Genomic DNA, 14,307 nt, shown 5'->3' with positions numbered 1-14,307 from the left:
TAATGTATTCAGTCACTAGCTTAACTAAAAACCAAAGAAAGACACAACACTCAACATAATTAAGTACTGCAAAAACAGTTGGAAATTTTATGAAAACTGTTGATCTCATATTTTATATCCCTTTATCAATCGAAAAAGCTTTTTGAATGTTATGTACATATAAAACATAAATATATAAACACCAATGTATATATAAAACAAGATATAAAAATACATTAAAACTTGTAACAATAGCTGAAAACATAATACATGATTCTCAGAGACAATAGGTGGGATATTGTGGTGGCTTGAATGAGGATGGCTCCCATAGGCTCATATATTTCACTATGCGGTTCCCAGTTAGAAATATTAGGGGGTGTGGCTTTGTAGGAAGAGATGTGTTACTGGGGGTGGGCTTTGAGGTTTCAAAAGCCCATTCCATTCCCAGTCAGCTTTCTCTGCTTCTTGCTTGTGGATCAAGACATAAGCTCTCAACTGCTCCTCCAGCACCATGCCTGCCATGCCTGCCCCCTCCCCCCACCCCTCCACCTCCACCGCCATGATTGTCACAGACTCTAACCCTCAGAACCATGAGCCCCAAATTGAATGCTTTCTTTCCTAAGTTGCCTCATCCATGGTGTTTTGTGACAAAGATTGAAAAGTAACTAAGAAGTTTCTACTCCCTGGCTGCCACAGCTTGTGGTCATATCATCATGCAAAATACACTTAGTCCAACTTCCAAAGCCCCTAAAGTTTTTTACATTTTCAACATGCTTTCAAAGTCCAAAGTCTATTCTGAAACTCAGGAAAATCTCTTAATTGTAAGCCCCTGTAAAATCAAAAGGCAAATTACATACTGTAGCTAGAGTTTTCCTGCCTTGCCCACAGTCAGGACAAATCTTTGTCACCCACCAGTCCCACAGCCGCTCAGACCCAACCAAGTAAACACAGAGACTTATATTGCATACAAACCGTATGGCCGTGGCAGGCTTCTTGCTAACTGTTCTTATATCTTAAATTAACCCATTTTTATAAATCTATACCTTGCCATGTGGCTGGTGGCTTACCGGCGTCTTTACATGCTGCTTATCCTGGTGGTGGCTGCAGTGTCTCCCCCCTCCTTCTTCCTGTTCCCTCAATTCTCCTCTCTCTTTGTCCCACCTATACTTCCTGCCTGGTCACTGGCCATCAGTGTTTTATTTATATAGAGCGATATCCACAGCAACATACTTCCAACATACAATGGCACAGATATGTATTATCATCCTGAAAGGGAGGAATGGGGCACACTGAGGAAATAGTGGGCCAAAGTAGGACCAAAAGCAGGCAGGGCGGACTCCAAACCCTGGAGTTCCCTGTCTGATTTCAAAGGGCCAAGTACAGATCACTTCTCTGCCTTGGGCCGGCTCTACTCCCTGTATTCAGCCCTCCTTGGCAGACTTCCCACAGCTCTGGCACCTCTGATATCCTGGGGTCTCCAATGCAATCCAGGCTTCATTTTCACAGCTTAAAGCAATGACCTCTCAGGGACTCCCCTGCCACACACTTGACCTCAGCAGCTCTCCCTAGCTATGGAGGAAGTACAACAAGACCCCTTTCTTGAGTATCTTTCATCATTCAAGACAGAGAGAGCCACACAGCAGATGCTGCCAAGTTGGTTGCCTACTTGGGACGAGGCCTGGTTATATTTGTGTAAGCTTTGATTTGTTGTTGCTCTTTAGGATAAGAAAATGCCCCAGGCCTTTGCTTTCCAAGTTGAGGTTTAGCTGGGTAGTGTCTCACCCTGAGGGAACCACTCTCTTTACTCTATTTTTTTGTTTTTGGTTTTTTTTGTTGTTGTTGTTTTGTGGTTGGTGGTGGGTTTTTTGTGTTTGTTTTTTCCGAGACAGGGTTTCTCTGTGTAGCTTTGGAGCCTGTCCTGGAACTCACTCTGTAGACCAGGCTGGCCTCAAACTCACAGAGATCTGCCTGGCTCTGCCTCCTGAGTGCTGGGATTAAAGGCGTGAGCTACCACTGCCAGGCCTCTTTACTCTATTTTACATCAGGCCTCTTCTTATCTCTTTCAGCACAATCCTTGCCTCCAACTTTAAATTTCCTGGTGTTGTTTTTCTCCTCAAACTGTACATTCTTTTACTTCTTTATGACCTGCTCGCTGCTTTTCGTTGTAGACCTGCATAAAAATGATTACGAATAACAACATGACAGTGGTAGACTGCCTTGAAATCTTCCCTGCTAATGAAACCAGTCCAAAACGTTTCAATTTAACCTCTGGCATATTCTTAGGACAAGGACAAAAAGAAGTCACATTCTTTGCCAAAACACCACAAGAATGGTTTCTAGCCCAGCTGCTAATATTGTTCACTTCTAAAATCTCTTGGGCTAGACCTCCATAGTCCAAATTGCTCCTAACACTACTGTCTTCCAAGGTCCTGAAGGACAGCTCCTTAAGACCCTCTTATTGCATTCAATTGCTTTCTTAGTCCAAAGTTCCAAAGTCTTCCACATTCTTCCAAAAACCCCCCACATGGTCAGGCCTGTCACAATGATAGCTGGTACATACTTAGTTACTTTTCAATTGCCGTGACAAAACACCATGACCAAGGAAACTTTTAAAAGAAAATGTTTAATTTCCAGCTCATGGTTCCAGAGGGTTAGAGTCTATGACAATCATTGTGGGTGAAGGGAAGCACGTCAGCAGGTATAAGACCATTATGAGGGGGAGTACAACAGCAGGCATAAGACCATTATGGGGGAGCAGGGCAGCAGGCATAAGATCATTATGGGGGAGCAGGGCAGCAGGCAAGCAGGCACAGCACTGGGGCAGTAGCTGAAAGCTTACATCTTAATCCACAAGCAAGAGGCAGAGTGCTCACGGGACTTTTGAAACCTCAGAGCCCACCCCCAGTGACATACCTTCTCCAACAAAGCCACACCTTCAAAGGAACCAAGAATTGAAATACATGAGCCTGTGTGGGTGGTGGTGGTGGGATTCTCAGTCTAACCACCACAGTTATTGCACATACATGGCATGAAACACTTAGGAGAATAAAAATGGTGGCTTTAGAATGCCTTGCTTGCTGCATTCTGACTTTAAAGTGTTAGTATATTGTCAGACTTCATTTTTTGTTTAAAAGACCTTTCATAATCACACGATTATCATCAAATACTATTTAGAAAAACATATGTAAACAGTTTAAAAAACAAACAAAACCTAAATTGGACCAACCTGAGATAGTCATTGTTAACATTTTGGTAACTGTGGTCCCCATCTTTCAGTGTCATGAATAGGCTGTAGTGATTGTGCCTGGGAAAAGCCATGTGTGTACAGTTGAGTGTGTGATTAATCATTGTACTCATTTGGAGTGGACAGCCAGTGATTAACACAGAATATGCTAGTAAGGGTCGCTCAAGGAATATGTGCTTTAGGTCTTCGGATATGCCTCACCAAATTTTCCCCAAAAAGTTGTTCTCATTTTTACTGATCGTCCACATAACAGTTCCTAGTTTTCTGCAGCAAGTGCTAAACTGGTTAGTCTGAAAATCTGGAAGTTTAATTTTCGTCTTTTATAAAATTGTCACTTTTGTGTGGATGTATATTTGTGGGAACACATGCACCACGTGTGCACCTGTGTTCAGGGGGACAACTTTTGGGAGTTGGTTCTTTCTTACCTTCCACCTTCCTGAGGCAGGGTGTCTCTTACTTCTGCCGCTGTACTTTATACTACAGGCTCAGGTCCACAAACTGCCAGGCAGTTCTCCTGTGTGCACCTCCCATTTCTATGTAGGCATGCAGGAATTGCAGATGCATGTAACCACATCTGACTTTTTATGTGGGTTGCAGGGATTGAACTCAGGGTGTCAAGCTTGCAGGGCTAGCTAGAACTTTCCCTGCTGAGCTTCCAGATCCCACATTTTCATCTTTTTTTTTTTTTTTAACCAGTGATAACTTTTCACACATTTCTTGGGTTGACTTTTTAACATTTTCTTTTTCTTTTTTTTTCTTTTCTTTTTTTTTTTTTGCCTTTCTTTCTTCTTCCTTTTTTTCTTTTTCAAGTCTGGTAGCCCTGGCTGGCTCTTCTGGAACTCACTCTATAGTCCAGGCTGGCCTTGACTCAGAAATCCATATGCCTCTGCCTCCCAAGTGCAGGAACTAAAAGTGTGTACCACCACTGTCTTGCTTAGCTCTATTTCTCTCTTTCTCTTTCGTTTTCTTTCTTCCTTCTTTCTTTCTTTTCTTTCTCTCTCTTCCTCCCTCCCCTCCCTCCCTCTCTCTCTCTTTTTGTTTGTTTTGAGACAGAGTTTCTCTGTGTAGTTTTGGTGCCTGTCCTGGATCTCACTCTGTAGACCAGGCTGGCCTCGAACTCAGAGATCCGCCTGGCTCTGCCTCTCAAGTGCTGGGATTAAAGGCGTGTGCCACCACTGCCTAGCTTAGCTCTATTTCTAGTGAAGTGTTTGCTTCTGTTTTATAATAGTCTGCTTAGTTTCTGGTTTTCCTCTTGACAGTTGTTTTAGTTAGTGGTTTTTTGCTGTGAAGAGATATCATGACCATGGCAAGTCTCATCAAGGAAAAGCATGTAATTAGGGCTGGCTTAGTTTCAGGTCTAGTCTATTGTCATGATGGTGAACATGGTGGCAATCAGGCAGACATGGTGCTGGAGGGAGCTTAGAGTTTTAAACAGAGCTGTAGGCAGTAGGAAGAGGAGAGCCACTAGGCCTAACTTGGCATGATGGTTTGAAAGAAAATGGCCCCCAAAAGGAGTGGCACCATTAGGCGTGGCCTTGTTGGAGGAAGTGTGTCACTGTAGGGGAGGGCTTTGAGGTGTCTTGCTCAAGCTTCCCTCAGTGTGACTGTCAGTCGACTTCCTGTTGCCTGAAAGATGTAGCACTCTCAGCTCTAGCTCCACGTCTGCCTGCATGCTGCCATGTTCCCATCATGGTGATAATGGACTAAACCTCTGAAACTGTAAGACACCCCAATCAAAAATTTTTTTGAGACAGAGTTTCCCTGTGTAGCTTTGTGCCTTTCCTGGATCTTGCTCTGTAGACCAGGCTGGCCTCGAACTCAATATTTTCTTTATAAGAGTTGCTATGGTCATGGTGTCTCTTTACAGCAATAAAAACCCTAAGACACTTGAGCTTTTGAAACCTCAAAGCCTACCCCCAGTGAAAGACTTCCTCCAACAAGGCCATATACCTAATTCTTCTCAAGTAGTGATACCCATTGATGACTAAGCATTCAAATATATGAGCCTATGGGGCCATTCTTACTCATGTCACGACAAATACATTTTAAGAAATTTATTACTTTTGTATATTATAGTATGTATGAGTGCAGGTGTACACATGCCACAGGACATGTATACAGGCCAGAGGACAATGGAGAAGTTGGTTCTCTCCTTCTATCATGTGGTTCCTGGGGACTGGACTCAGCCAGGCTTGGCAGCAGGTGCCTTCAACCTGCAGAACAAAACCATCTAAGCTGGCCATGGTATGCTTTGACTTTCGGACCACAGACATCTTCCTTCTGTAGTTAACCACCACAACTCCTGCCCATTTTAAAGGTGTACAGGTAAAACATAAAGCACAATTTTTATACACTTCATGATTTCAATTTCTTTTCCTCATTATGTATACAGTATTCTGCCTGCATGTGTCTGCATACCAGAAGAGGGTACCAGATCTCACTACAGATGGTTGTGAGCCACCATATGGTTGATGGGAATCGAACTCAAGACTGCCAGTGCTCTTAACCACTGAGCCACTTCTCCAGCCCCTCAACCAATTCCTGAAGTTGCTTTTCTTTTGAAATTATTTCAGGAGCAGACATGATAAGTATACACAATGAAGAAGAAAATGCTTTTATACTGGACACGCTGCAAAAGCAGTGGAAAGGCCCGGACGACCTCCTGCTAGGCATGTTTTATGACACGGACGGTAAGTGGTATTTGCCTGTGAGACATGATTTTTTTAATTTTTTATCTTTATGTGCATTGGTATTTTGCCTGCATGTATATCTATGTGAGGGTGTCAGATCTTGGAGTTACAGTTATTAGTTGCCATGTGAGTACCGGGAATTGAATCCAGGACCTTTAGAAAAACAGTGGTCTTAAACGAGGCATCTCTCCAGCCCAAGAGACTTGATTTTTTAAATGTTAGTAAGACTTAAGATACTTAGCTCCTTAATTCTCTAGATCAGTGCTTCTCAACCTTTCTTCTCAACCTTTTAATACAGTTCCCTCATGGTGTGGTGACTCCCAACCACACAATTATTTTCGTGGCTACTTCATAGCTGCAATTCTGCTGCTGGTATAAAACGAAATGTAATAAATACCTATGTTTTCCTATGGTCTTCGGCAACTCCTATGAAAGGGCTGTTCAGCCTCCAAAGGGGTCGCGCTCCACATATTGAGAACCACTGCACTAGATGAAATGCATGTCACTGGGTATTACATTTTTCAGTGTGCACCAACTAGTATCCAGTGTTTCCCAAGTCACTCCAAGTGCTTCAAGGGTGGGAAACACACTTGACCCTCTTACTTAAAGTATGGATATAGGGTTAGTATTTTCTGAAGATGCCATGGATTATAAGAAGTATTGGTGTTTGCTGTTAATAAGGTAAAGATAAATTATCTTTCCCAGGTTATATAATATGAATGTAAATTTTATTAATATACAAAAATATAAAGCACATGTATTTTAATGTCTATATAAGAATGATTTTTATATATTTAGATATATGAAATGCTTATGTCTATGTATACAGAAATATTAGTCACATTTTTAAATGTCATGAAAGACTAAGGTTATAAATGTTTAACTATCTAAGTTATTTCACAAAAATGTTTTCCTTCACAAAAATGGCACCTTTTCCAGAATCCCCTTAAAATCAGTATCTTTTGATTGGATATAGTGTTCCTTCTACAACTTTTACTCCTACAACCAAAAATTAGATCACCAATATGTACATTTCTACCTTTAATCAAACTTTTCCTTTGTGTCTTCACACCTTTGAAAACAGTCATGTTTAAAATATTCCTTAATTGACAGATGCAAGTTTCAAGTGGTTTGATAATTCAAATATGACGTTTGACAAGTGGGCAGATCAAGATGTCGAGGACCTAGTCGACACCTGTGGTTTTCTGTACACCAAGACAGGTGAATGGAAAAAAGGAAACTGTGAAATTTCTTCTGTGGAGGGAGCACTCTGCAAAGCCGCGAGTAAGTAGGCTGTCTTTCCCACTCTGGGACCCAGAGCGGGTGGGACACAGGCTGTTTTGGAGTGCTGTCCTCAGGCACACTATGACTTACAAATAGAGGGATTAGGATTTCAGAATGCAGCATGATGGAAGTCAAGTAATGCTCTTACATCTCAGAAGGGGAGCCAGATCATGTGAATCACACATAATTTAATTCTGTGTGCCTATTCTTAGAAGTTCCTAAGAGCCCATAAATTCCTTGTTTTTCAAACAAATTTCCATATCCTCTTTGCCTGTGATCTGACTGAGAAGTGATAAAGAATAAAATTGAATAATCTTAACATGCTAACATTACTTGAAGAGATTAGATTCCCTACAAAATATCTTTTGTTTAGACAAACATGACATTAAAATTTCATCATACTTCATGATTTATCCTGTATTGAAATATTTTTCTGATCAAAGTTTAACAAAATTAGCACGTTCTGTAATATTTTCACGTTATTTGTTAAACACTGAATAGAATTTGTTCTAAAATACTGAGTAACTATTTCCACAGTAAACAAATGAAAACTACAAACATGTACAAAACTACAAAATGGTATGGTTAAAACATGTCAGCAACTGTTTTCCATCTCAGATCCATTTTCTTGTTTTGTTTTTTTGAGACAGGGTTTCCTGTGTGGCCCTGGCTGTCCTGGAACTTGCTCTATAGACCAGGCTGGCCTCTAGCTCAGAGATCTGCCTGCCCCTGCCTCCTGAGTGCTGAGATTAAAGGCGTGTGCCACCACTGCCTGGCCCCAAATCTGATCCTTAATAGTCTCTCCTTAACTATAAAGCAGATTGTACATCTGTACATTTGGCTCTGAGTATTTCCCATTTCTTAAAACTACACTTATTTTCACTTGTTATAGCACAGTTCTTGGCTCTAATAGTGTTATAGGAATACTATTATTTGTTGTATTAGAGTAGCCCCCCCAACTTCAAACATTTTCGTTTTGTTTTACTCTATTTGTGTGTATGGGTGTTATGAGCCGAGTCTGAAGAGATGGCTCAGTGGTTAAGAACACTGGCTGCCCTTCCAGAGAATTCTGGTTCAATTCCCAGCATCCACATAGCAGCTCACAACTGTCTGGAACTTCTATTTTAGTAGATCCAATGCTCTCTTCTGGTCTCCAGGGGCACCAGGCACACATGGTGCAGAGACATGCATACAGGCAAAACACTCATTTACATAAAAACAAAAACTTAAACATGTCTTCTGGCCTCTAGATGGTGGTATGCAAACACCCACCCCCTAGCCAGCCCCATACACATGCACACTGGCTCCTTTCATCTACTGTGTTTGAGGGCTCCATTACAGAAAACAAACACTAAATGAAAAATACCAGAAATGGGTTGAAGAGATGGCTCAGAGATTAAGAGTCCTTGTTGCTCTTGCAGAGGACCTGGGTTTAGTTCCCTGCACACACACACAGCCAGTTGCAGTGGTTCTAATGCCTCTTCTGACCTCCATGGGCGCTAGGCATGGGATGTATCGCACATCCACACTTACAAAATACTCAAATGCATGAACTCTAAAACAATTAAGCAAACAACAACGAACACTAAGCAAATCCACAGCTGTTTAATTGTACATGTTTTCTAGACTCTGAAACCAGAATCATTTTCCCTCATCTACTATTTTTTATGCTCCTTTATTCTTTTTCCAGCAACCAAGTGAGTGTTGGCCAGTGGTGGCACACACCTTTAATCCCAGCATTCAGGAGGCAGAGGCAGGTGGTTCTCCGAGTTTGAAGCCATCCTCTACAGCCAGGGTGACACAAGAAACCTTGTTTCAAAACAACAAAAACAAACTAAATTCAAAACAGTTAAGATAGATACTTGATTAAGCCGTAAAGCATATTAACCTCATAGAGTATCCATTTTAAACAACTGTATATAAATCTTATAAGGCATCCTTAAATTTTTAATTTTAATTTTCTTTTGCATTTTAGTCCCATATGACAAGAAATATTTATCAGGTAAGCAACATTTTAATCTTAAAATTTTCCATACATTTAAATTCTGGTATGTTAAGATACTACTGTAGACCCATTTAAAAATATTATGTTGGCACATGCCTTTAATCCCAGCACTTGAGAGGCAAAGGCAGGCGGATCTCTGTGAGTTTGAGGCCAGCCTGGTCTAGAGTAAGCTCTAGGAGAGCCTGTGACATGAAGAACTTTTATCAGAATATGGAAAGGTCTAAGCAAGGCATCACACTAGGGGCTGGAGAAATGGTTCTGTGGCTAAGGGTACTGGCTGCTCTTCCAGAGGACCCGGGTTTGATTATTCAGCACTGTCACAGTGATGATTCACAACCATCTGTAACTGTCTCAGGGGATTTGATACTGTCTTCTGGCCTCTGTGGGCATAAGGCATGTGCATGGGACACAAGACATACATACAGTACTGAGACTCCACACACCTGTATCCACAATACCATATGTGTAAGTGTCCAAAGATGGAAGTAACTTGAGTGTGCATCAAGAGATGGATGAGTGAAGTGTAATAAATACCAACTATTATTCAACAACAAAGGGAATTAAATTACAATATGCTACAGAATACACAAATCTGGAGAACAGATTAATGCAAGTCAGTCACTAAAAGGTAGGTGTGTCCTCCTTAGTGATCTCACTTACATAGGTACCCAGACAAATCTGGAATGATTTTATATGTATTTTTATTATGACATCAGAGCTAGGGAGAAAAGTTACTGAGTTTGAGCCTCATGTCTATAGATGGATGGTGGCCCCAGCCAACTTGACTCCATTTAGTGATAATGAACTACACTTAGGTTTTTACTATAAACTTATAAAACAAAAGCTGTTTAAGCATGGAATTTGGAAACATGGAGACAACTAGCAGTTAATTTTGAGGAATGGATATTGGGTTGAGCAGTGGAATAGCAGCACAGTATTTTTTCAGATCTTCTATTTATTAGTTGGGGTTTATTAGAGTGACTTAAAAAAAGCTGTGGTCCAGCTAGTCCAACAATGGCTGGCTACCAACGCAAAGTACAGGAATCCATAGTTGTTCGGTCCTCAAGGCTGGATGTCTCGGCTGGTCCACAGTATACACTGGAATCCCAAAGTAGGCACTATTGCCACTGAAGGAATAAACTTGCCAGCAAGAATGAGGGCAAGCAAAGAGCAAAAGCTTCCTTCTTCCACATCTTTTATATAGGCCACTACCAGAAAAGTGCGGCCCAGATTAAAGGTGGATCTTCCTACTCCAAAAGAAAAAGGCTAAAGGTAGCTCTTTCCACTTCAAACAATTAAAATTCTTTACTCATGTACCCCATCAACCGGTTTTTTTTCACAGATTTTACAAACTAAGACTTTTTAGCTGTGTAGACATTTTTAAAAAGATTATATTGAAATCTGTGGAAAAATAGAGCAGACAGGTCGATCATGGATCTCAAAACCATGCAAAGAACAGCGGGCAGGTATAGTTAGTGTACATTTGGTTTAGCGTCCAGGGAAAGTGTAAGTAGGTGACCAGATTAGGCCTCAATTATAAGGCTGTAGCAAAGCAGAAAGATCTGAAGGAGAACTGCCTGATGCATTGACAGGCTTTGTCAGAAGTCAGTGAGTAACAGGAACACTGACTGAGTTGAAGCAAGGAAAACAGAATTGTAGCAGCAATTTTAATGAACAAGGAGTTTTCTACACAAAGTAAGATGGAAGGCCTTGAGAATGTTGTGAAGAGAGTAAGGGCTAAAGAGGGATATACTTGGTGTGGTAAGCACATGGAAGTTAGTCTTTTGGTATAACAGTTTACTATAGACGCGCCAGGATAGCTAGAACACAAAGGATTAAGTAAGGGCTAGCCTAGTGGTTACAAAAAAGTTTGGAGCTCTTGCTATTGCTTATTAAATGGATTTGGATAACTTGCTTAAATCATGCCCAGAATTAATTATGCCCAGTAAACAATAAATAACTTGAAATTTAATAATTTTAAATGATAGACTGTAGTTTTGGCCTCAATGATTTTGTAACTTTTGTATGAAGATGGCACATTTTAGAAATACCAGCTAGTCAACAAAAAGCCTTGCAACTCATTCACAGGCCACTTGCAGAACGTATAAATACAGACATACTGTGTCCCATCAATCTTAGCTGCTGCCCCATACTTAAAAGGTCTTTTAATTTTGGTTAAGTCTGTGATTATGTATCTGTAAACAACCCTAAACTACCATGCTGTTCTTTCCGCCTAAAATTGACTGTTTTTCTAAACTTGAATTTCTGTGAGCATGTAATCACTGAAGCATATCCTACTGATTATGTGACTGTACATCATCAACACTAAGTGTGTTCACTTGCATCAAGTCAAAAGGGCAAACCACTTTATAACTGTGACATTTAATAGAACTATAAAGATTATCATTTGAACTAATAGTCCAGAAGTCTTGTTTATTTTGTTTGTTTGTTTTATTAGAGATTCAAATTGACCTCAAACTCTGTAACTGAGGATGACCTTAATGTTTTTTATAATACTGTTTTCCCTGCCTTAATAAGACACTTGGTCAAGTTTATCCCATTCATCTCTAGCCCTTTTAGGTCCCACTGTAAAAAGCACCAGTTGAAAATATTTAGTATTTTTACTAAATATTTAGTTAAGTAAAAATCCATCTGCAATGAAGTTGTGAATAATTTTGAATCCTTTATTACATACATCTACCATCCCAATTACTAAATTTGTTAAATGACATTCTTACAGAAAGATCCTAAGAGTTTTGAATAGGCAAGAACTGAAAGGTTGCATGCATTTCTTTTCCTTTTTTTTTTTGGTTTTTCGAGACAAGGTTTCTCCGTGTAGTTTTGGCGCCTGTCCTGGATCTCACTCTGTAGACCAGGCTGGCCTCAAACTCACAGAGATCCACCTGCCTCTGCCTTCTGAGATTTTTTATTGAAATAATTTTAACAATTATTTCAATAATTTTTACTGTGTATACACACAAGTATGCACCATGACATGCACAGAGGTCAGAGGACAGCTTGTAGAGGTCAGTCCTCTCTCCACCTTGTGGGCCTGACAGCAAGAATCTTTACTCATTGAACCATTCTGCCTACCTAGAAGGACCAGTGTCTAGGAAAGAATGTATAACTTTTTCTCATCAGTTAGGAAATTCTACATATAAACAAGTCTATGATGAGCTAACTTAACTGCTCCAATGCAACACTTCCAACCTGTACGCTAACTGCCTGTATTCTTTTTTTCCTCCAGATAACCACATCTTAATATCAACTCTGGTGATTGCTAGCACAGTAATTCTGACAGTTTTGGGAGCAATCATTTGGTTCCTCTATAAACGAAATGCTTGTTCCGGCTTCCTCACTTTCTCAACTGCACCACAATCACCTTATGATGACGGCTGTGCTTTGGTAGTTGCAGATGATGATGAATATGCTGTTCAACTGGACTAAGACTTTGATATACCCTGACAATGATTTCCTGTGCAAGGTTTTCATATAAAAGTTGCCACAGAAAACTGAAGCTTTTATGGTATTCCTTATTCTCATATTTTCATGTACTCACTGTGACAACAAAATATTAACCTTTTGGTTCATTAAAAAAAAAAGCAGATTTTTGAAAAGGAACAATTGTAGATCAAATTTGAAGTTTTCTTAAGAATGAAACCTCCATGTACAATAAAGCTGCTAAAATGCCGCTCACTGCCAGGTCTTCTTTATTGCTTCTTCCACTCAGTTACAGGTTTTCCTTTAACAACTCTTCTCCTTACTAGGCACACCAGGAACAAGCCAAACAGAGCCTGTCCTTTAACAGCTATCTCACTGGCCATGGCTGCTGTTGTTTCCCTTAAAGAGGAAGACATTTTACAGTTTGATACTCCTACTCCACACTTGTTCATTCACTCCTTGTACAGAACATTTGGCACAAGTAGTATTTAATGACAATCAAATAATTATGTTACAAATTCTTTCCAAGAAAAGACTACAGCTCTAGCTAAGAGTCATGTAGATGGTGGCCAGCTGGGTTAACATGTGTGTCCCTTGAGCAAAGGGTTTCCAGACCACCCTTACCTTTTCCTACACAATGTAGATTGTAGTGTTATGTTGTGTACCGTAATAAACTTAACTGGGGATCAGAGGACAGAGCCAGCCACTAGATTAGACAGAAGCCAGAGAGTGGTGGCACACACCTTTAATACCAGTATTGGGGAGCACCCATTTTAGTACTTATCAATCAGTAGTTAGTAACAAATTATATATGAATGAATTGTAGAACATTTTACAGAGTAAATACCATTTTCAAATAAGCAATTTTGTGGGTTAAGAAGTCATTTTCTTAATGAATTTTATAAAAGTATTTAATATTTCAAATTCAGTTCCCAAGGACAGAAAATATTTACATTAGCATTCTTAAAATTTGTGGCTTTAGCCGAGCATGTTGGTACACACCTTTAATCCCAGCACTTCAAGGCAGAGGCAGGTAGATCTCTGTGAGTTCAAGGCTAGCCTAGTCTACAGAGCAAGTTCCAGGACAGCCAGGGCTATTACCCTGTCTCAAAAAACAAACAAACAAAAAAGGTGTTTTTACATAAGACAATGCACAGATAATGAAAGTTGAGAGCATGTTCAGGGGCTGCAGAAATGGCTAAGGGTTAAGAGTATTTGCTATTCTCGTAGAGGACCTGGTTTCCATAATTGACACTTACATGGCAGCCCACAACTGTCTCTACAGTTCTAGGCGATCCAAAGCCTTCTCTGGCCTCCGAAGATACTACATGGACACAGAGCAGAGTCATATATGCAGGCAAAACACTCACACACATAAAATAAAGTTGAGGAAATAGTTGAAAAATCATTGTATGAAATAAGAGTTGATCCACCCCCCCCCCCCCAGACAGGGTTCCTCTGTGTAGTTTTGGTGCCTGTCCTGGATCTCACTCTGTAGACCAGGCTGACCTTGAACTCAAGATCCTCCTGGCTCTGCCTTCTGAGTGCTGGGATTAAAGGCATGCACCACCACTGCCCGGCAAGAGTTGAAATTTTAATTAAATTCTTTTTAAGGGGGTTGAAATTCCTCATTGGAGACCAGTTTTAAAGGAAAAAGTTCAAAC

General features: G+C 40.4%; 1 protein-coding gene across 2 annotated transcripts in view; it reads left to right on the top strand.

Moving 5' to 3' along the window:
* Window positions 1-12,898, top strand: part of LOC114692807 (CD302 antigen) — a 127,076-nt gene extending 114,178 nt beyond the window's left edge. For both annotated transcript variants that reach the window (XM_028868908.2, XM_028868842.2), the window contains 4 exons: window positions 5,797-5,913; window positions 7,027-7,197; window positions 9,173-9,199; window positions 12,450-12,898. In XM_028868908.2, coding sequence (XP_028724741.1) covers window positions 5,797-5,913; window positions 7,027-7,197; window positions 9,173-9,199; window positions 12,450-12,649 — 515 coding nt within the window. In that variant the 3' untranslated portion in view covers window positions 12,650-12,898. The remainder of the gene's footprint in view (window positions 1-5,796; window positions 5,914-7,026; window positions 7,198-9,172; window positions 9,200-12,449) is intronic.
* The last annotated feature ends 1,409 nt before the right edge of the window (window positions 12,899-14,307 follow it).

This window comes from Peromyscus leucopus, chromosome 4, assembly GCF_004664715.2.
Source record: "Peromyscus leucopus breed LL Stock chromosome 4, UCI_PerLeu_2.1, whole genome shotgun sequence".
Lineage (NCBI taxonomy): Eukaryota > Metazoa > Chordata > Mammalia > Rodentia > Cricetidae > Peromyscus > Peromyscus leucopus.
This window is presented reverse-complemented; position numbering and strand designations above follow the sequence as displayed.